Below are 22946 nucleotides of genomic sequence, written 5' to 3'. Positions count from 1 at the left end.
AAGTAACAAGGGCTGAGGGAATCTGACCCTGTACCCCAAGGACTACAGCTCGCAACCTTAACTTTTGAGTCAATTGCCAACTTGTATGACATGACAAGGTGAAAATTGTACATATTTATTTCTTTGGAATAGTGTCCTTTTTGTTATTGGAAAGATGTTGCTGACAGCAGCTCTTTGTACTGACCATAGCAACATGGTCAAGCCAAATTTTCCACTTAAGCTCATTTTTTAGTGCATCTAAAAATGCATTCAGTAAAGTTTTGTTAAGAATTACTCGAGTGATTGAGATATAGCCTACTATATGTAGGTACAAAGTACAAGTTTTTTTTTTTTTTTTTGAGTCCGCCAAATTGCATTGTATTTTGTTTCTGTTGGGGTTAGTTATTTGATTTCTTTACATTGTGAGGATTGCCCCCCCTCCCCCCGTGTTTAAAAGTGTCTATATCAGCATTTCAAAAATGTAATGGGTCGAATCACTAAATGTCGAACTGAAATGATCAACCTATTACATTTCGAATGCTGATAAAAAAGTACCCCCCCCAAAAAAAACTAAAGGGTGTAGGCAGGGGGGCAAGCTCCCCTGCACCCCCCACACCCCCCACTACTCTGGAACCGCACTACATTGAGGTAAACGGAAATCTCCCCTTACGGAGATTTTTGTTTACCCGGTCAACGTTCTGCCCTTTCGGCATTCTCGATGCAACAATATCAAATTCGATATTGTCAGCATTCGAGATGCTGATAGGGACCTGTTTAAAAGGGACTGTATCATACCACTGAAAATTCATAAAACTGAAAGCTTATAACGTCAAACGCATAACGCTGAAAAGTGTAGAACTATATAGAATTTTGTAGAAAGTATGAGTGAGTGTCATTTCCTATTATAATAGTTATTAAGGAAGTGAGTCTAGCACAGTATGTGTGAATAGCAGTAGTTAGCATCATGTTGTACCTCCAGATCTGTAGATGTTTGTTTACTCTTGAGCTGTGATCCACTGTATGTGTGGTGTTTTTATCTTTTCTTCACAGTCATGTGATCATGAAGTTAGTCTATATTAGAAGTTTGTATATATAAGTATAGGAGTGTGGGAGCAAAGCTACCTGCATGGGAGGCACAGGGGGGCTTGCCCCCACCCCCCCTGCAAAAACATGTTTTTAAGACATATTCCTTGTGGAGAATGTTTTCAGTATAATGGGTTCAATTTTATGAGTTTCAGTGTTATGACCTAGTCCTGTTTAAAAGGTGCATGTGCTTGAGCTGACATCACATAATAATTACAAAATCATATGTGTGTTTTTCCAGAGTATTGATACTTGTGCTACAGGAAATATGCTGCCACAATCACAGAAAGAAACTGCGTTGACCATACAGTATAGTTTGGTCACCTTCACTTTTAAATACTTAAGAACTTCAGGTTCAATGGCATTCTGGGGTGCATTATGTATCTGTGGGTCTAACTTTTTTCATGGTGAAAAATGCAGCATGTGTCCAAAATATATCTTTACTAAGTTAGTGTTACATTAGAAGGTTAAAAAATGTATTTTTCTCCAGAATAGTAACCTTGATTGTCATTGGAAATGTTTTACAAAAAAAAAAATGTCCTTTACTGTCAGGAGCAGTATGGTTAAGTCACTTTCTATGTAAAGCTGCATTTAAATTCTTAAGGATAGCATAGGGTTGCCACCTTTTCAAATGGCCAAAGTGGGACATTTTGACATTTTTTTCAGTTTTTTACAGATTTTAATACACGGTCGGTCAGTACAAGTAAGGAACTTTACTTTTTAACTAAAATAAAATAAAAGTAAGCTTTTTCTTGTAGCATTTATGTTTTTTTTTTTTTTAGGTATTTTAGATTTTTAGATACAGATTTTATGTTTTATGAATTACATAATATATATATAATTTTTTGTCCTAAATAAAAATCTCATTTTGCCATTTTTTTTTTTTTTTTTGTCAGGATAACTGCAACTGAAGAGGGACTGTCCCTCGCAAAGTGGGACAGGTGGTAACCCTAGGATAGCATGGTAATCAGGTGTGGTACTTGAATGTCCAAGTGTAAATTCCTGAAATCGCCCCTTAAAGAGTGTGTGAATAGACTACTAATCACACTGCCATGGACTGAAAGTGAATGGACCCAATCAGGATTACTCTGAGACAAGACACATTGTCATTATGAATGGGCAGATTATGGCCAGTGTCATGGAGAACAGAGAGCAAAAGAGAGAGTTTGTGGTGGAAGAGTATAAATCTGCTCATTTGGCACTTAAATAACTTTTATAATGATTATCTTAGTTTTGTGGTGGTGTACTGTTGCAGAACTGAACCAGTAATGTCTTTTATACGGGCAAACAGTTAAATGCTTATGGCTATTTAGATATGCAGTGTGAACAAAAAAGAGCTGGAAAAAGAGGAGCTGGATAGGGCAGACACAGATATTTAAAAACTCATTGCAAAGGGTAACTACCTCCTACCCCCTAATATGTTCTAGATACAGAAAAGACAGCAGGTGATTTTCAGGATTAGTTATCTGGTTACATAGCTAGGTCTGAGTAGTTGCTAGTATACACAGTTTGTTGAGGGAGCTACAGGCATGCAACAAGCAGAATTTTAGTATAAATATTTCTGTTATGTATATGAAAAAAGTCTTGTATAATTGGTAGCATTCCAGATGCATCAGACAGGAGGGGATCTGGAAATCTTGATAAAGGCCATAGATTTTGTTAGATGAATGAATAATAAAAGATTAGGCACTTAAAGTTAATATTGAATTGAGGAGACAAGGAATGAATCCCAGGTTTAAGGCACATTAGAATTCAGTGTCAAGCATGTAGAAGGTGCTGAGGTGTAATAAGAGAAACAAAAACTTGATGTGCAGTAAGGAAGGAAAAATTATAAAGAAAGGCTATGTAAAGGGGATGAGAGAGAGAGAGTTCGGAGGGATTAGTGGATTGCCAGTGAAGTGAAATAAGAAAGGACAGGCAGATACATGCTTTTGCTTTGTGCTTTTCTGAATACTATTTTGATCTGAGAGCTTTTGCTCATGTTTGAACCTGACTGTGTGTGGTGATCACAAATGAGTAGCTTTCAAGGAGCCAGATAGAAAAGAATAGGAGATAGGACAGGAAAGAAAGAAGAGTTGAAAGGAGAAAAATGTTCAAAATGAAAGCTTAAAAAAACTCCTGGTTTGATCCTAGCATAATAAATTGGGGGGGGGGGGGTGATGTTCTAGAGGAGACAAAAAGAGAACAAAACAAAAAAAATGTTTTTTGCAGGATGGCTGAACTAGTAGTTTCTGGTGCAGAGGAAAGAAAAAACTGCATAAAAACGCGTAGGATGTCAAGAAAAAACAGGACCTAGAGACCTGGCTGATCCTGGTTCACAAACTTGCCAGAGCAAGTCATTAAATTTCCTTTATAAATAATCTTGATATGTATATTGGAAGTACATGTTAACACCGGGGATGGGGAGCTGGAGGTATGGAAGTCAAGCTTTCTTGTGGGTCAGCAGATTAAAAGCTTGACCTAAAACAACGATCCTTCGGACAGTATAAAAAGATTACTGTCGTACAAGACAATTTCGATTTATCTTTCATTTATGCCAACTTTGTTACTAGAAAAATAAATATATTTTAATTTTTTAATAGCATTTAATTAAGGATACGGTTCAGTATTAGTTTAACAGGGAAAATAAATTTGTTGCTTTCCAGCTAAAGCTTGCTAGGGATATAGTATTAGAATTTCATCAAGGAACAAGCTGTCTCGAATGTTGTCAAAACCACACAGCAGAAAAATAATAGTCCAAAAGATAACAGCCACTGACGAAAAATAAAACAACAAATACTTTTAATACCTCTAGCGAATCAGCAAAACTGACTTCAAGGCAGTCTTGAATGTTGTACCTGTAAATTCATTGTCTGCTTTTTCCTGTACTTGTCTGCTCAGGAATCTTAATGCACACAGTTGACTTATTTTGTATAATATTTGAGGTCCATATTTAGAGTTTTGAAATTGGAATTGGAATAAACTGCCTTCATACATTTCACACTTCCGCAGTGAGCATATCATTTTTGTTACTGTGCAACATTCTTAAATAGTTTGAGTATTTTTGTAGTTTTACTGTTTGAGCACCATTTGTTTTATTTTCAAGGCTTCATCATGAAAGTGGACAGAGTTGGCATTGTCCTTTTTGCACTGTCGTGTTTCCTGTGCTTAGTAGTACATGGAAATGAAGACAAGAAGAAGTTACAGATTGGAGTTAAGAAGCGTGTTGACAATTGTCCCATCAAATCCCGTAAGGGGGACACCCTCCATATGCACTACACTGTAAGTTTATTCTTACTAAATTCTCTCTCATATGTGTTTCTCCAGTTTTATTCACAAATTATTAAAATACATAGAATATTAAAATATTTGTCATTCTAAATAATTTTGAAATTGGGGATTTACGTTCAGATTCATTTTTATAAAAATATTAGAATTTTTGGCTTGGAATTTTCTGGGAAATTTATTTAGATTCATTGATTTTTTTTCCAGTGTCCTCTTTGTTATTTTCATAGGATTGCAGGGGTGCTGTAACCTGTCCTGTCAAGCAGTGGGAGGAAGGCACAGACTGAATCTTGTATAGGATGCCAGTCTGTTACAGGACACAAGCACAAATATATTGGTGTGCACACTGCATGCATCCCTAAAGGCATTTTAACAGATTGCCATTTCATTCATAGGCATATCTTTTTCTAGTTAATAGAATTAAACAATAGCAATTGGTCTTGCTGCCTCACAGCACTTGGTTCTGTAGCTTGGTTCTTGGTTTGAAATGCCTTCTCTGTAGTCTGCATGTCCTTGTGTTTGTGTGGGTATTTACCCACATCCTAAGGACATTCTGTAGGGGAATTGTCAGTTCTCTAAAGTACCTGAAGGTAGGTGTGTGTGTGTGTGCGTGCTCGCACTGTGATTGATTGGCATCTTGCACCCACTGAATTCCAGAGTAGGCTCTAGATCACCCATGAGCCTGTACTAGACCGAGCTGGTAATTGGAGAACAAGTTACTCTATGCTTTTAAAAGCAGTGTAAACAATATTTTTCTTGAAATTTGATGGCATAATATAACACCAGTAATTGTAACTTGCCTTTGTCTTTCCAATTTTTAGTGTGCTCTGAACAGTGAGATTTGAAATGGTTTCTACATATTAAGTGTCTTTAGTGTGCAGTTCTGCTAACCTAATGTCAGAAATGTTAATGCAGTCCATCAGATTCTGGATATGCTCCGAACTGGAAAAAAAAAAAAAGGCTGGGATACTTAATTCTTTGGATGTAAACAAAAAAAAAAAAAAACAAACATGTTCATCTCAGTTCTTCCTAAGATAATGTTGGAAATAATTGTCTTTTGTTTAGATTATTAGAGATTTTTTGTTTTATGGTTGGTCAGTTGGAAGCGCTATGGGCAGTTACTGTTCTGTTATAGTGAATGTTTTAAACTTCCATTACTCCAGTCACTGAATTACTTGCAATGAGGTGCAGTAGTCTTGGAGTTAAGTTTAGTTAAGTGCTGGTGTAAAGACTGTCCCGTACAGGGGTCAGTGGGAGTCGGTGTAAAGACTGTCCCGTACAGGGGTCAGTGGGAGTCGGCGCTCCTTTGCATTACAAACAAAAAAGGTCTTCATTTGCTTGTTTCAGACTCGCAGATATTGTCTTTAAGTGGTTTGCCTGTTTGACTGTAATTTTATCTGAATTTAATTCATTCTCCATGTAACTGCCTAATCTGTTTTGGTGTCGAAGGAAATCCGGACCCTGTCCTAGCACTTAGTGTTACAAGACAGAGGAAGTAATTCTGGAGAGGCCACCAAGCAATCTCAAATTGCACATATACGTTCATTGTCATATGACATTCACACCTACAAGCAGTTGAAAAGGATGCCAGTTCACATGACACATCTTTAGGATGTGAGAAGAAGTTGGACCACTCTGCAAAAATCTGTATGGACACATGGAGACTCCACACAGGAGGTAGTCCAACCTGGAACTGAACTAGGTGCTCTGAAGCAGTAGTGCAAACCACTGTACTATCCAGTTCCATGAACTGGCAGCTTTAAAATTACTAAAATTTGTTTATTTTTGTCTCTAAAAATGGCAGATCCCAAGTGCCTTTTTCTGTTCAAATTTTTGTCTGACATAGAGATAAAGCTCTGCACTTTCACCCAAATAAGCACCTGAGTAAGATTTAAGTACATATACACATACTAAATATTCTCTAAAGAAGACTTGATTGCCTGGCTGTCTACTCTGTAGAACTATTAAAGCTATCCCCTTGCAGCTGCCCCCCCCCCACTACTCACCAAATTCTCAGTTGTTGTCCCCCCATCCCTTTTACTTTTAAAAGCCTATCTTGCTATATTCTTTGCAATCCATTCAGACTGACTGACTTCCATTTTCGACCATCCACTGCTGTGATATCTTTTCAGGTTTAAAGTGAAGTATGATTACTATATTTGGAAGTTATGCCCTTACTTACATAACTGGAATTTAATTTTCATTTAATTTCCTTCACAATCTCCTCGGATATATCTGAGTACCCAAATCTTGTTTCCTTTGTCACTTTCCTTGGAGTATAGCATAGTACTTTCCTTTGTATTTTTCTGCATTTTCTTTTCCATTCTTTTGATCATCCATGGTGATGTCCTTTGAATCCCATCTTAACAGATTTTATTTTCAGCTGGATATAGTATTCCATTTGTTCTCGTAATAGTGATATTTAGATTGGAAAGATTGCTTTTTTGCTATTGAGAGATATAACATACCATCCTGTTTACCCTAGATGCTGCTTTCTAACTGCTGTCATTGGTGATCCATTCTTGCTGTGATAATCACCCCAAATCCTCATGTTTTAGTATTGTTGTGAGTTAAGCCTTCTTGAGACGGTATGCCACCAATGGGCTGTTTTCCAGATGCACCATCTTGTATTTTTCAGTATTAAACCTATCTACCCTCTTTTTGGTCCTATATTTTCGGATCTTCCATTAGATTGGCTCTGTGTTGTATACAGCAGCTTGTATGAGAAATTTATAGACATTAAATTGCTTGTATTCCTGTTTCATTCCATTGTAAAGAATCTTAAATAATGTAATTTCTCAGTCTGAGGAAAGTGTTTAAATATAGTCAATTATAGTTAATTTTGTACCTTCAGTTTTCGTAATATTCATTCATCCTTTCAGGGAGACCAGGATAGGTAACCACAGAAGTGTAGAAAGGTTTGTAATTTATTTAATTTGAGGACTTAAGAATATAAACAACCTGTTATGTGAACACATTTACAGTGACTAACAAGTTTGTTGTTTCTGACTCCCAAACCTACTTAACCAGATATGGTCAGTTATTAACAGATTGGAAGTAGAAATGATTGTGATGTTGTGTTTTGAGATGGACTTGATAGTTGTGAAGCTTCTGTAAACACTCAAGACATCAGTGCAACTCTTGGAGAAATTGTGTTATTAGTATTAAATTTTAACAAAAACAAATGACCATTCTAACCCCTGAACCTTGCATTATTTGATTAATTTTCTGTACTCTTCAAGAAAGAGTTGCTTAATTTTACCTTATAATGGTAAGCACTAATCTAGTTGTTGCTCTTCATGTTCCATTGTTGTGTAATGTAGTTGAATGTGACAGTTAATCTGTAAATTCAAGGGTAAAAATAGAGAAATGCTGTTGGATTCAGCAGCTGCAACGTACTCTGCTTCTTTACACGTTTCTTTTAAATGGACTTTGCAACTCCTAGCAACTTTATTTCGGACTTGTTTGGCTGTAGCTAGGCTAGACTCTCGTATGGCATCATTGATGACTTTTAATAGCCGTGCAATTAATGTTTTTAACACCCACTCCCTTTATTTTCTGTTTTTGATTTCCTGCCCTTTCTCTTAATCATCATTTCCAATTTACAGTATAATTTGTGTATGTATTCCATCTTTCATTCCAAATCATAAATGAACACATTTTTTGCTATGTTAGTGCATTCTACACTGCCTGCTTTATGTGCTTTCATACATTTCACACACATACCTTTTATCACATTTTTTCAAATACAAGTCAAACCCTCACTAACTTCTCTTATACCTTAACATCATGAGGTTGTTTTCTTACATATATAGCCTTCCTAATTATATTTCTTTATTTATTTATATTTTGTAAACCCTGTTAGTCCAGCTGGGCAGAGCTAATGAATTCTGAAAAGAAAAATCTGTTTGTTTATGTTACTTTGTTAACCAGGCAGATATATTGCTCCCAGGGCCATTTTCAGACATGTCCTGTCCCAGTGGCAATATTAACAAAAACACAGTTGGTAATACATAAAGTAAACATACAGATAGTATCTACACAACAATCAAGAACAGTAAAATCCTGTTGTGCTGTTATGAGGTAGTGCCATCTGTGCCAGGGAGCGTAGGGCAGTACATGTGTGTATATATGCTAGCATAGCTACCTGGAGTTTTGTAAACAAAAAAAAAAATAATTTGACTGTCACACAGATTTCTACAGATGTTTGAGTTAAGAATACATTTGTAAAGTTACTTGTGTTAAAAATACATCAACAGTAGGTCCTGCTAGACAGATATAATGTATGTACATGTATTAGGTTGTATTGTTGTAACTGATCAAATGTGTATGTTTATCAGAGAACCCTGAAAGGATGGAAAGTTTGAAATTGTGTTATAGCTTTCAGATGCTGCTACAGATATTAGCAAAGCTCTGTATGTGTGTTGTACCAGAGTCAGGTGACCAGAGTTGATGCCATCCTCTAACCAGCATCTGGTTTCTTTGAAAACCTCACAGCAGCACTTTGGAACCTCTCACATCCACACAGATCAAGGCAAACATCTTCTGGCTTTTGTTGTGGTAAGACACTCGACAAACATCAACTTGCCTTACTTTAGTAAGTGGTCAGGGAGCAGTAATTCTTTAGTCAGTCATGGACATTTAGTGAGAATAGTTTAGTATTGTTTTCTGCATCTGTGAGAAACTGTTGAACTGTATTCTTTTTATATCTCTGCGGTTGAAACTCTGTTGTTTATTATATTCAGTATTCTCCTGTTTTTTATTTATCATTAAATATTTTAATACCTTTCATTGTGGCTGGTTCTTTAGAGAATACTTTTAACATCTTGATAGTACTTATGCTTGTTTTAGTGACACCGTGGCTGCTTTTGAAAGCCTTGTTGCTTTGGTCACACCTTACCATTTGTATTATTATTAATTTTACAAAGTATAATTGGGTATCCTTTGTAAAAGCCTGAGGGTAGCTGACTGGTGGCAGCGTGATTACCTCAGAGTCTGGGCAGAAAGAGGCCCAGCTAGTAAGTCTGTGCCAGCTTTTCGCAAGTGTTTGTGTGTGTGAAACTCAAATATCCAAGTGTGTGTATGTGTCTTCTACTGGGAACACTGACACAGAGCTCCAAAGTGGTCAGTGTGGGGTTTTGTGTGGGCCTGGAGAGAGAAAGAAAGTCCAGTCCCAGGTCTGGAGTATGCTCCGTGTGTGTGCTCTTAAGGGAAATTGTGCTTGGTACAGGGAGCTGCATCTGAAAATACTGTGTGCATCCATCTTTGATCTTGGTCATGTCCCTCACTGGAGTCTCCTTGATTGCTGGCCCAGAGTAGGGACCAGTCCCACCTATGATAATACTTTTTTATTAGCAGTAGAATGATAAATTAATTTTCCAGCAGAGGCAAGCAAAATAAGGTATATTTCATAAGGGTTGCATTAGCATATCTTTGTAAGTCTGTGCCTTAACAAATCAATGGTTAGCATTGGATAGAGCTGAATTACAATACTGGTTTCAAGTAGATGAAATGAAAGTATATACAGTAGTATAGTTACATTGTTTTAATCACAGTCCATCAGAAGAGTGTGAAATGTACTGAAGTGAATGATATTTGGCTAACACAGGAAAGAGGAGAGTAACACGTATACTTGAACTTAAGTTTTTTGAATTCACCCAAATTGTCAGTAAGCTTTCACTTAAGTAAATGTCTTTCCTTTTTGAATCATCTAATATGATTTACTTAACATACAGTGACACACTCTGGTGAGCATCATCCTCAGCCCCCTTTTTCCCATTTTTCTACATGAGTTCAGGGTATCGTGTTAAATGTCGCCAAGTCTCTCGATTAAGTACCACACTCCTGCCTTCTTCAACATTCATGCCTGACTTTCGCAGATCTTCTTTCACACAATCCCTCCACCTCTTTGCTGGACGTCCCTGTTTCCTCTTACCTTGTTCCTCTCGGTCCCAAGTCTTCCTCACCAGATGTCTTCTGCTTTTCTGCACGTGTCCAAACCACCGTAATCTGTTCTCTTTGATTTTTTTTCTGCAATTGGAGCTGCTTTGGATTCTGCTCTTATGTTCTCACTTCTTCATCTGTCCCACAATGTGCATCCTACCACCCTTGTCAGACATTTCATTTCTGTCGCCTCTAGCTTCTTCAACTGTTCTGCCTTTACTGCCTAGGTTTCTGTGCCATACAGTAGTACTGGTCGTACCACTGTCTTGTACACCTTACTTTTCAGCTTCTTTGGCATTCTTGTGTCATAGACTACACCTGACATTCTATGCCAATTGGCTGCAGCCCCTCTGATTCTAGCTTTGACCTCTTCATTCAGACTTCCATTTTCCTCAACTACCCCTCCCAGATATTTGAAGCTGTTTACCTGTTCCACTATCTTCCCTTCTATCTCTATTCTCAGCTTCTTCTGATTTCTCCAATTTGCTACCATTACCACTGTCTTATCTGTGCTTCGTTTCATCCCATGTGCCTTTAGTTTTGCATTCCATTCTCCTATCCTTTGCCGAAGTTCTTGCTCAGAGTTTGCCTGTAATGCCACATCGTCTGCATACAGCAACTTTGTTGATATGTCTTCTCCGACCTGTTTGCTAATGTAGCCCATCACCTGTATGAACAGCAGTGGGCTCAGAGATGAACCCTGGTGTACACCCACTCCCACTGGGAACCCCTCTATGAGGCCGAACACTGTTCGTATTTGAGTGATTGGATTATTGTACATAGTCTACACTAATTCTACCAATGTTTCTGGGACTTCAAACCACCGCAGTAGTGCCCAGATCAGCTTTCTTGGGACCTTGTCGTATGCTTTCTCCAAGTCTAGGAATGCCCAGTTGGACTCTGTCCTCATCTCTATCTTCTTCTCAAGTAACTGTCTCACTGCAAACATTGGGTCAGTTGTGCTGCATCCAGATCTGAATCTGAAATGCTCATCACCCACCTTAAGTCCTACTACTCTGCGTATCCGTTTATCAGCCACCCTCACCAGAACTTTCATGCAATGTGATAGGAGTTTGATGCCTCTGTACTGCCCACAGTTGTGGATGTCCCCTTTGTTCTTGTACAATGGCACAAGTATGCTTATTGTCCAGTCGTCTGGAGTACACCTTTCCCTCCGCACTGCTATGAGTACCCCCATGAGCCATTTCTCCCCTATCTCACCCAGGAGCTTTTTCATATCTGCTGTAACCTCATCTGAGCTTGCTGCTTTCCCTGACTTTATTTTCCTTAGTGCTGTTCTTACTTCTTCTAGGATGGGCTCCTCTTCCTGGGGCAGAACAGCTTCTGTGGGGTTTTCTTCATTCGGAAGCTGCTGGAAATACTCCCTCCATCTGCTTTTGATGTCCTGTGGACAGGTGAGCACGTTGTTGGCATCCCTTATGAAGGGTGTCTGACTATCTTCTTTGACTTTCTGTCTTTGCCTTGCAACCTGATATAGTTTTTGTGCCACTTATTCACTTTCCAGAAGTTGGTAGAGTGCCTCCGATGCCCTATTCTTTGCTATTGCAACTTCTTTCTTAGGTTCTTTGTTAGCCAGCCAGTAGTCCTTCCTAGCTTGGTCGTTCTTTTCTATCTCCCACTTCTTCCTGCACTCCTCCTTTCTTTTGATGACTTCCTGGACTTCTGCATTCCACCACCAGCTTTCCTTCTCTGACCACTGCTTGTAACTGAGTGTGGCAACTAGTGGTTTATGCTGTGGAGAAACTGTTTCGCTGGGGATGACTTTGCAATCATCGATTCTACCTCGGTGCCTTTTCCTTACTAGGAGGAAGTCTACCTGAGTTGCATGTTGACTACTCTTGTATGTGATCTTGTGACCGTCTCTCTTTCTGAACCATGTGATGGCTACTATTAAGCCGTTTGCCAGCCAGAAGTCTAGAATGGCTTATCCTTCTTTATTCCTGTTGTCCCACCCATGTGGACCTAGGCAGTCCTCCTATCCTGTTCTGTTTCTCCCGATATGTGCATTCAAGTCACCCATTATCAACACCAATTCATGTTGTCCTGCTTTATCTAGTAGATCCTGCAACTGCTGTCTGAATGCATTCTTTTTCTCTCTATCACAACCCTGTTGTGGGGCATAAGTTGAGATTATGAATACTGCCCTATCATTACACCGGAGTCTGATTGCCATGAGTCTATCATTAATTCTGATGCTATGTCTCACTGCCTTCTGAAGTCTCTCTCTCACCACAATTCCTACATCACTTCTAGCCTGTCCCCTCCTGAGTAGTGAAGTCTGGATCCCAAGCCAAGTAGCTTTGCTGGACTGCCCTTCCATCTTGCCTTTTGTATACATATGATGTCCAGCCTCCTCCGTATCATCATGTCATCCACTTCCAAGATGCGTCCTGTCAGTGAACATACATTAAGCGTAACAATTCTCAGTTCATGTTTGGCAGGTTGGTTGGTTTTACATCTAGCTTTCGCTCAACTGAGCTATCCCAGGTAACCCAGGCTGGGCAACTAGACACCAGTCGGCCACTAGGTTATTGACCCAGGGCTGCTGGGCTTTATGGAGGGCACACATTGGCCAATAGGGGCACATATACCCTTCCCACCATTAGCATGGGTCCCTGGCATAGGTCGAAGTAGGTTGGGTCCTGAATCCACTCATCACCGGTAACTACCCATGCCCATTTTGGCGACATTAATCAACATGAACGAATCACCTAGAGCCATATTTTACACCATTGAGTGGCTAGCCCTGCCACAGCACACAGTCTGTAATCTGTGTTCTCCTATCTTGAGAATACTGCGCACCACAGTAGATGCCCAATGCGGTTGGTCTGTACAACTCTTCCCCCTATAGGACAACATGTAGAGTCTGTGTTTCTGTCCACAGCTCCATTCATTGGTGAGTTTGAGATGGAAACACTCAGTATGTTTTTCGGACATGGGAGGAACCCCACGGAGAGACAGGGAGAACATACAAACTCTAAACAGGCATTGGTCAGAGGTCAGGATCGAACAATGTGCATGGGAGGCGAAGACCTTAACCATTATGTCAACTGGTCTGACTGAGCATCCTTGCCTTGCTATTTTTATAAAGTCAGAGCAGTCACTCATACCATTACTTAATTAATATTCTACCCTTAGTTTCTTTGCAGTATTCTTTTGTCTTGTGATTAGCATACTCTACACACTTATTTGCATTTATCTGTAAATTATTTATTAGTTAGCATTGTTTAAAACGTATTCTTTTTATGTAGTGCAAGTAAACAACCTGTCATATTTGCTTTCCCCTGCCTCCCTTCCAAAGGTTTCATAGATTCCTTTAAAATACACTTTCCTTTTAGTTATCTCTGCTCCTGCATAATTCAGTCATCCAACCTGTTATTCATTTTTTTTTATGATTTTCATTAATTTTTTTAAATCTTCGTTGCTTAAATTAGTATCTGTTTTTTAATGTAGCATTCTGTCTGTTTAATGTTTTCATTAAATTTGTCTCCCCATCTGTTTTTATAATTTCTTCAAGTACCTCTACTAACTTTTTGTCTTCCAGCTTTCCTGTGGTATTATACTACTCCTGTGGTAAACTGCCCTTTCCTTTTCTAGTTTTCTATCATTTTCTCTGTTTTTTCTATGGTTCCCTTTCACTATTCTTCATTTTTTACTAATGCTTACTCTCTTTTCCCATACCCCCATTTCACCTTTTAAGTATCCTTTCTTTATATTTCCATTTATAATTCCATTCTCACATTGCCTGCTTCAGAAGGGCAACCAGCATGCTTCTAGTCTTAAGTGTCAACATTTTGTGGTCTTCTAAGGTCAGAAAGTTTTGTTTCAGATATCCTTCCAAGCCAATAAATGTAAAAATTAGGAAAAAGCCTTGACTGCAATCCACGCAAACTGAAATGAGTCACCTGTTAGAGCTGTTGTGAGGAGGATGGGTATGCCAGAATCCCTTGGAGGGCAGGTGGCAGGCACTGAGATGACTGCAGTCTAAGTGCAACTCAGCAAGCCTTTTAGTGGTAGCCTTCATTGTGGTGGGTGCACATGGGGAAGGTTTAGCGGCCACTGTGGTGGTCTGGATCACATGTCTACTGCCTAGATGATGGCACTTGAGGCTGACTTCACCTGCAGAGAAACAAATTAGTAATTTGAGAAACATTGGCAGGTAACAGAGGGAAAAAAAATCAAATACTCACCATTCCCACTGTTGCAGTAGCCTTTAGACTATGTTTTTTTTTCTCTGTCCAGGAAATGAGTGGTCAGTTTCACAATACTCCAGCTCCCCCAAACCTTCACTCTGACTGCTGATTGGTTAGCCCCATAGAGGGAAATCAGTAGTCAGAGTGTAGATTTCTTTAACACTTTCTCAAGGAGAAGCCTCTTTGGGGCTTTAAAGGAGCAGCAATTTACTTAGGTATTCATTTCTGGCAGAAAAGTCTCCCATTGAGGAACACCATCTACACAGAAAAATATTGAAATCTTTAAGAAAATAGTATTTATTCTTATGTTTTGCGTAAAAACAGTATTTCCAATTTTAAGAAACCCTATACTTTTTATCAGTATTAGAAGTTTCTTGTCAGGGGCTGCTATATATAGGCTTTAGTATAATTTAAATAATTGGGGGCTGTTTTGTGAAAAAAAATTTCTGCTTATGTAAACTTTTAATTTAGGGTCTAAAAGTTTTTCTTTGGGCCGAGCAGGAATGTCTATAGCAATGTAGTGCTTATGTACACTTTGTGACAATTTACCTGCCATTTTATTTTTATCTCTGTCTATTAAGGAGTTCAAATGGAGTACTGCTTATGCTTTTACATTTTGAAGGGGCTGGGATAAGTGCTTTAGTGTAAGTGTGTTGATTGTGTACACTCAGTGACAGGTTACCTGCTGAATGACTTGCTGCAGCAATGCTTTCTGCTTTTATCATCTCCTATTTGGCTACAGCTTTGATACATACTCCAGTACTACTGGTTCCGCTCCCAGTATACCTAAAAAGAAAAAAAAACATTTACCAAGGAGCCTTTACCACTGCCGTGGACTCTATTTGTCAGCCAATAGTGGGGGAACCACCTGTAGTAGCTATTGGTTGTTCCAGACCACTCTGTCACTTCTCCGGCTTCCTCAGTTGGAGTCCTTTTGGCCACCAAGAACCAGAGAGCCAGTGATATCCTCTTCAGCTATTCCAGTGTCTGATACTGGCATGAGAGAATCACCTTCACTAGAGCTGGGACACACACTGGGAGATTCTTCACTGAGTAAGTGAGGCAAGAGACTATTAGACTGGTCACATGTCCCTCCTTCAAACTGATCTTCTTCCATAGGGACATCCTATAATGAAAAAAACAAAAGATTAACTATTGTTTATCTCTGGAAGTAATTACTTTTTCTTCCCTTAGCAAGGCATGCATTACAAGCTATGAATTCTGATATCCAGAAGCCATTATAAGTGGGCATCCTCTGTAAGGAAATTCCTAAGGAAATAGGGTCTGATGATTTTGATGACAGACATGGGCTTCTTCTCTAAAAGTTTTTAAAGCTGAATTCTCTGACTGTGAGGAAAATATTAACTGTCATCCTCTTGTTGGTGAATTTTCTTTTAATTAGACCATTGCTAAGAGGAATGAGATATTTTAATGGAAAGAAATTGATGCCCCACCCCCCCAATCTGAGGAAATAGTATGATTTCTCACAGTTTGACATTCCTCTTCCACTCCTCCTGTACTGACAGCCCTGGAGGATGTGTTGAATGTTGCTTATAATCATGCTGATACCCAGACATCAGTCCCTAAAAAGGCAGATAAATGTATACATTTAGTTTCTGTCATCCTAGATCAGACTTTTCCACTTTATCATTCAGAATTCTCAATTATTGGGCTTACATGTGGAAGTTTATACTTTGTTATATGGATATATAACAATCACACTTCCTGCAGAATCTTTTCTGAATCGGACTGTTCCTGCCTTGTACCAGGCATACAAACATGCTTTGAAGGGTGTATATGGTTGTGGAGAAACTGTGACTAGGGCCACTGCTGCAGTGTTGAGAAGATATGCTTGAGTACATAACCAAAAGTTTGCTGATGAAGTAAAGTCTGAAAACTTAGATTCTGCTTTAGACAAGAATGCATTATTTGGTTCTGCTGCTGCCCAGGTTCACAAACAATTTGATGAAAGAAAGAAACTGATTCAGGGAGTTACTGCGATTTTTTTCTGTGCACAATACACATGTTTTAGGCCACCCTCTTTCACTAAAGGCCAAATGAGCAAAACCAGTTTTATTTCTGACAAACAAGGAGCTAAAAAGAGATGACTGGAGGGAAGTAGTAAAAACAGGGGTCCAGTCAAAAAAGGCAGGCTGATACTACAGAATGAGAATGCCAGCTTTGTCTCACCCACCTCCCTTCTGACCAGTGTCTCCACAAACCTGTTATCGAAGCTGTTCTTCAGCGTCCCCCTTGAGTAAAAGATTGGCTCAGACTCTTGGATGTTAAAAGTGTTGCAGGAGGGTTACAGATGGCATTGAATACTAAAACCTTCAAGGGAAATTCCACTCCACCCTCTGAACCAAACAGAATTTTCTTCACTGGTTCTTCAGTCTTGACACACTCAAGGAGTCCTAAAACCAATGCCTAAAGGTCAAATGAATAAAGACTTCTATTCCAGAATGTTTCAGATATTGCTACATATTTCTTTCCTAAACCTGTATGTGAAGGTACCAAAATTCAAAATGTTGACCTTACAGAACCCGTTACCCTCATTCTTCCCATGAGTTGCATGGTAACACTAGACTTAAAAGATGCTAATTATTGCATTTCCATAGCCTCAGGCTTCAGAAAAGTTCTGTAGTTCACTGTTTCTTGGTCACATTATCTGTTCTCTGCTTCACTCTTTTTTTTGGATTATCGACAGCTGTTAGAGTGTTGACAAAATGTCTAGCCCCAGTCATGGCTCATTACACACAGAATGGTATTCACATTTTTCCTTATTTAAATGACTTATTTATCATTGCAGAGTCTTTATCCAGATTTCAAGAGTCATTAACCTGGGTTATGCCTCTTATAACTAATCTGCACTTCTAGACAAATGTGTCAAGATCCTCCTTGACTCCATGTTACAGGATTGTGTCTCTCAGCTGCCTTCTAGGTATTTCTCATCAAAAGGCTTTTCTAACACGTAAAGGTGGACTTTTATGTGGAATCTTTCCTGAGCTTCTGCAGTCATTCTCAGACTTCTGGAAGAGAAGTTATCCGGCTACTAGGGTTCATGGCTTGTATGATTCTCATGATTTCTCAGACTGGATTTCACTTGAGAAAGATACAATGTGTTTTTTAAAACACATGGACCAAGAGTTTACATCTTTTGAAGCAACAGATTCTTGTTTTGGGCTTAGTAAAAATACATTGTATATTGGTGGAGACAACAAATTCATCTTATCCAAGGTTTCCTGTTCTCTCCTCGGACCTCCAAATCAATCTGTCACCACAGACACTTCAGGTTTTTCCTGCGGTGCAGTTTCGGGGGGTGGGTTAAAGGTGCAAGGCCTGTTTTGTCTTTAAAAGGGACCAAAGCACATCGGTGTAAAAGTGATATTGGCTGTGATCCATGACTTCTACAAGTGATTAATGACAATACTGCAGTTATGTGGTACATAAACGAGCAGGGAGGTACTAGGTTGTATCTCCCCTGCCATGCAGTCTGACTGTGATGGCTTGTGAGGTACTTCAGTCTGCAGCATTCTCTAACCTTCTAAGCATCTTGTATTACATCAGAGCAAAACATGCTAGTAGACAAGTTGAGCAGGACCCGGACATGTCCTCACAAAGGGAAATTTAACGTGGAGGGGGTCTTCCAGGATCTTATCCAGTTGTGGGGAAGACATGAGGAAGACATCAAACAGAAATTTTCACCTTCTTTTATCACAGATTAACAAATTTTGTACTAAGGTGCCTTGCAAGCAAGCCTGGAAATCAGACACACATTTATTCTCATGGATGAGTATATTCCTTTATACTTTTCTACCCTTTCCACTGATATCTAGGGTAATTCTGAAGGTTTAGAAGGACTTCCCAAAAATCACTGTGGTGACTTCCTTCTGGTCCAGTCTCCCTTCTTAAGGAATTGGCCAAGGCAAGTACCACAAGCCTCCTCACACGCTGGATCTACTCAAGCAAAACAGTGGAAGTTTGATGCATTCCAATGTCAGTCAACTCCAATTAATTACCTATATGATTCAGTTAGAACACCTTGTAGGTACTTCATGAGGGTGTGCAGCAGGTACTAACTGCAAGAAAACTGGCTGCTGTAAAATCCTATAGTGGTAAGTGGAAACAATTTTCTAGTTGGTGCCGAGCCAATAACCAGGAGTCCATCAGGAATTTTATACCACTGGTGTTCAAATATTTTTGTGATTTACCTTCCTCTAGCCTCTTTGATTTCTCTGTAAAAAGGTCATCTTGTGACCACTTCAGCATGTCTGCTAATCAGTCCACCTCTTTCTTTTCTATTTGTGGTGTAACCGTTTTTTGAAAGGAGTTTTACATGTGAGATGACCTTGTAAACAGCTTCTCCTCCTCCTTGGTATCTCAACTTTGTCCTGGAGAAGTTGACATGTCATCTTTTGAACTTGCTGATTTAAGGTTCTTGACTTGGAAAACCGTACTTAACCTTCTCGCAGATACAGAGCAATGATATCTTGAGTTGCAGGCTCTCATGGTTTGTAACTTTATCTCATATTCCATAGACAGAGGGTCACATTAAGAACAAGCTCCTCTATCATGCCCAAAGTGGTTTCAGATTTGACTTTTAACCAAGCAGTCAGTCTTCCAGTTTTCTACCCAGAACCTGAAAACCAGGGAGAAAGGATTTTGCATACTCTGCATAGGCAACTCTGGTATTATCTTGACAGAATTAAATCCTTTACAAAGTCTAATCAGCTATCAGTTTCTTGTCAAGGGATAAAAAAGGAACATCCTGTGTCTAAGCATATAATTTCCCGGTGGTTGTCCTTGGCTATTGTTTTTTTCTTGTTCCCACCATGGCAAATCCATTCTAGGCAGTATCAAGGCATAATCTACTAGAGTCTTTTTCTTCAGTGACGTACTGGAAAAGGGTGAACAGTAGAAGCATTCTAGATACAGCAACATGATCCACTGTACATACTTTTACAAAGCATTTCAAACTCTATTCCTTTTCAAGGTCCTGGGGGAACTTTACTAGGATCATTCTCCAGGTGCTCCTGGATCTGTGTTCTTCCTTCTCCCAGGTGGATAGGCTTTCGTAATCAACCCATATAGCCTAAAGACTACTGCAGCAGCAGGAATTATGAACATAGCGCAACTGTATAAGTTGCAGTTACCTATAACAGTAAATATTTGAATTCCTCAGTGGTGCAGTAGCTGTACCCACCCTCCAACCGTATACTTTTGTATATAGTTGTAGTTGTGATATAAAGTAGGGTTCTTTTTTGTTACTACTTCAGCCTGGGAAGACATGGTTGACAGCCATGCTGCTTTGCCAGAGATGCTCCGCACCTTTCAACTCTAGGCTTTTGGATACTGGGAAAGGAGCTTGCCTCGCCCTTAGAGGCTTTTTTAGGCACTGTCAAAACAACAAAATTTCTGATGTAACAAAATTCACTAGAGACAAACTCTAGGTTCTACTGCTAGGATTCTAAACATGAAACTGCAGTCCCTGGAATCACTCCTCACCTTGGAAGATGCTGGCATCTGTGCAGTCTGCAATCACTGAGACATGGTTCAAGGCTGTGGAGAGCACACCGGCAGCACAAGGATACGATGCCTTACACAAGTTCAGACCTCAGATTGAGCGTGAAAGAACCAAAGGTGGAGATGTATCCATCATCATCATTAAGGTCAAGTGCACCTTGAGACTGGTCAAACAATATGATTCTCTCAAACTACTCAGTGTCCAATTAACTCTAGGCAAAATACCCCAACACAACTGCTAGATGTAGGTCCCCCACCATGAACCAAGAAAAGAACACCACCTGCCTGGACTTACTGGAGTCACTTGCCATACAGCCCAACAGTTTCGTCATGGGAGATTTCAGCTATCCTTCCATTGACTGGGTGAGATACACGAGCATGAACATGCTCACCCAGAGGTTCCTGGACAATGTCAACATAAACGCTTTGGAACAGATAGTTTACACCCCCACAAGGGGCTCAAATGTCCTACACATAGTATTCACCAACATTGGAGGGGGGGGGTCATTGCACTCCCCCCATGTGATGCCCTCCCTGGTAAGGTTAGACCATAAATCAGTCTTGTTTGAAGTAAGTATTGAACCTGTCACCACCACAGGTCCAAAAAAAATCACTTTTCCAAAGCAAATTACAGCCTACTAAGCAATGGTATAAAAAGTTTTATACCCCCTGCAATTATAGACAACAATGACTCTTACGCATAGGTGTACACATATGCCCTGTAATAAACACTTAAGCAACTGTATAGACTCAGCTGTACCTGACCAGATTAAAATCGGGTCCTCCCGAGAAACCAAGCCACGCTGGTGGACCTCAAGTATAAACAGGTTATATAAAAATAGAAAGAAACTGATGTCTAAGAAAAATAGGGGACTGACTCTGTAGAGGAAGAATTCTCTCCACAGTTTGAACAAGCAAATCAGAAATCTTGTAAGGTCCTCTAAAGCTGATTACAAAGCTAAAATAGCATCCCTAGCTAAGAATAATCGTAAGGCATTCTTTAACTATGTCCGAAATCTAAAAGGGAATGCCCAGTTATGTTCCAAATTGGTAGTAGATGGTACCACTCATACTGTACTAGAGGAAATTGCCAACGTGCTAGCTAACAGATTTGTTGCAAACTTCACTCCTCCCCTGTCCCCACCAGCAATATCCCAAAGCATACCTGACACCAGTCCTCTGCCTAGTATCTCTAGAGATCAGGTCAGGTCATATCTGCACTCCCCAAGGCCAAAAACACAGCCTCAGTGGGACCAGATAGCATTCCAGGTTGTTTATTTTACAGTCTAAAACCGGACCTAGCAGATCCACTTGGCATTCTCTTTAACCATAGCATGAGAATTGGCTTTGTTTCAGCAGGTGGAGAACAACTGTAATCCCCTTGCACAAAGGTGGGGGCCATCAACTGAGAAGACCATGGAAAGAATAAACCTGGACCTTAACAAGGACATAGGAGACCTTCACACTTTACACCCAAACTAGTTTGGCTTAGTTAAGGGTAGGTCATGCTTATTAAACCTAATAGACTTCTTTGAGAAGGTCACCAAAGCTGGATGAAGATAAGACGGTGCTTATTGCCTATCTTAACCTAGCCTAGGCTTTTGACACAGTCCCCCACTCTGGTATCATTGAGAAACTCTCCCAACAATGGGTTAACCCTTTTATCAGTAGATGGGTAGCCAGTTGGCTCACCGACAGAACACCTGCTGTCAAAGTGAGTGACTCCATCTCGACCAGTAGACCTGTCACCTGTGGCATACCACAAGGATCTGTACTGGGTCCTTCAGTGTTTGGAATCTATTTCTCAGAAGTCCAGGCTAAAGCAGACAGCCTTTGGCTTACCAAATTCGCTGATGATTGCAAATTGGGTGAAATCATGGAGTCTCCCAATGAATTTAACATATTGCAGGAGGGGCTAACACAGACAAATAACTGGTTCCAAAGCCATAGGCTAAAACTAAATGCACAAAAGTGCATTATTATCCCATTTGGCCAAATGGCATTCCCTACTAATTACAATATTGACAACACCTCCCCTGGTTCAAACCCAGTGGTGTGAGATCTGAGAACATGGGTAGATAGCAATCTGAACTTCCACCACCAAGTTTCCACAGTGGTAAGGAAAGTCTTCTGCATTGTTCATCTCCTAAGTAAGGGCATCGCATCCAGGTCTAAGGATGTTATGACTGCACTGTACTCGACCCTCATCAGACCATTAATGGAGAAGAATGCTCCCTTCTGCATATACCTCACCAGACACCTGCAGCAACTGGAGAGACCACAGAGGATTCTCACCAAGAAAATACTGGGCCTCCAAACCTGGATAGACTGAAAGCCCTGTCATTGTACTCTGTATCGTATAGGCTGCTGAGAGGCGACTTGTGCCTGGCCTGCAGGGCAGTCTCTGACACTGCCTGATGGAAATGCTGCAAATCCACAAGTTAAATGGCACAAGAGTCACTCGCTTTACAGATCTTTACGTAGTCTGTGACATTAACGGAACATGCTGGAGAGACAGATATACCTCCTTGAGATTGCCGCTACTCTGGAATAGAATTCCAGTTTACGTGAAGCAGAACTGTTCACTGACCCTATTTAACTGGAGCTTGGACAAATGTATGGGAGACAGCAAATTCATCTCAGGGGTTGGCACCCATGTCTCTCATGGACAGTGGTAGTTGGTGTTAATTCACAAAGCATGTCTACAATAATGTCCATCTAAACAAGGACAATTGAGGAAACTTCGGATTAACATAGCTAGGCTTGTAAGGGCTCTAGGGCCGCTAGCCTAGTAACCACCTGTAAAGAACCAAATGTACCAGCATTGAAACAATAACTAAAAACAAAAAAAAACAACGCTATTGGCCAATAACTTTAATAATGCTCGATTTAATAATTATAGAAAGTAAAAACACAGGACACCAGATTAAGCGCTTTTGT

The 22946-nt window shown here is 39.8% G+C and overlaps 1 protein-coding gene across 1 annotated transcript in view; it reads left to right on the top strand.

The window, feature by feature from the left end:
- Nucleotides 1–22946, top strand: part of FKBP2 (FKBP prolyl isomerase 2) — a 136942-nt gene that overhangs the window by 32052 nt on the left and 81944 nt on the right. The window contains exon 2 of the mRNA XM_044075369.1: nt 4148–4323. Within this exon, the coding sequence (XP_043931304.1) occupies nt 4148–4323 (176 nt within the window). The remainder of the gene's footprint in view (nt 1–4147; nt 4324–22946) is intronic.

Source organism: Protopterus annectens, chromosome 6.part1 (assembly GCF_019279795.1).
Source record: "Protopterus annectens isolate FY-2018-M chromosome 6.part1, PAN1.0, whole genome shotgun sequence".
In the NCBI taxonomy this organism is placed as follows: domain Eukaryota; kingdom Metazoa; phylum Chordata; order Ceratodontiformes; family Protopteridae; genus Protopterus; species Protopterus annectens.
The sequence above is the reverse complement of the archived record's forward strand: the minus strand, read 5'-3'. Positions and strand labels throughout refer to the sequence as shown.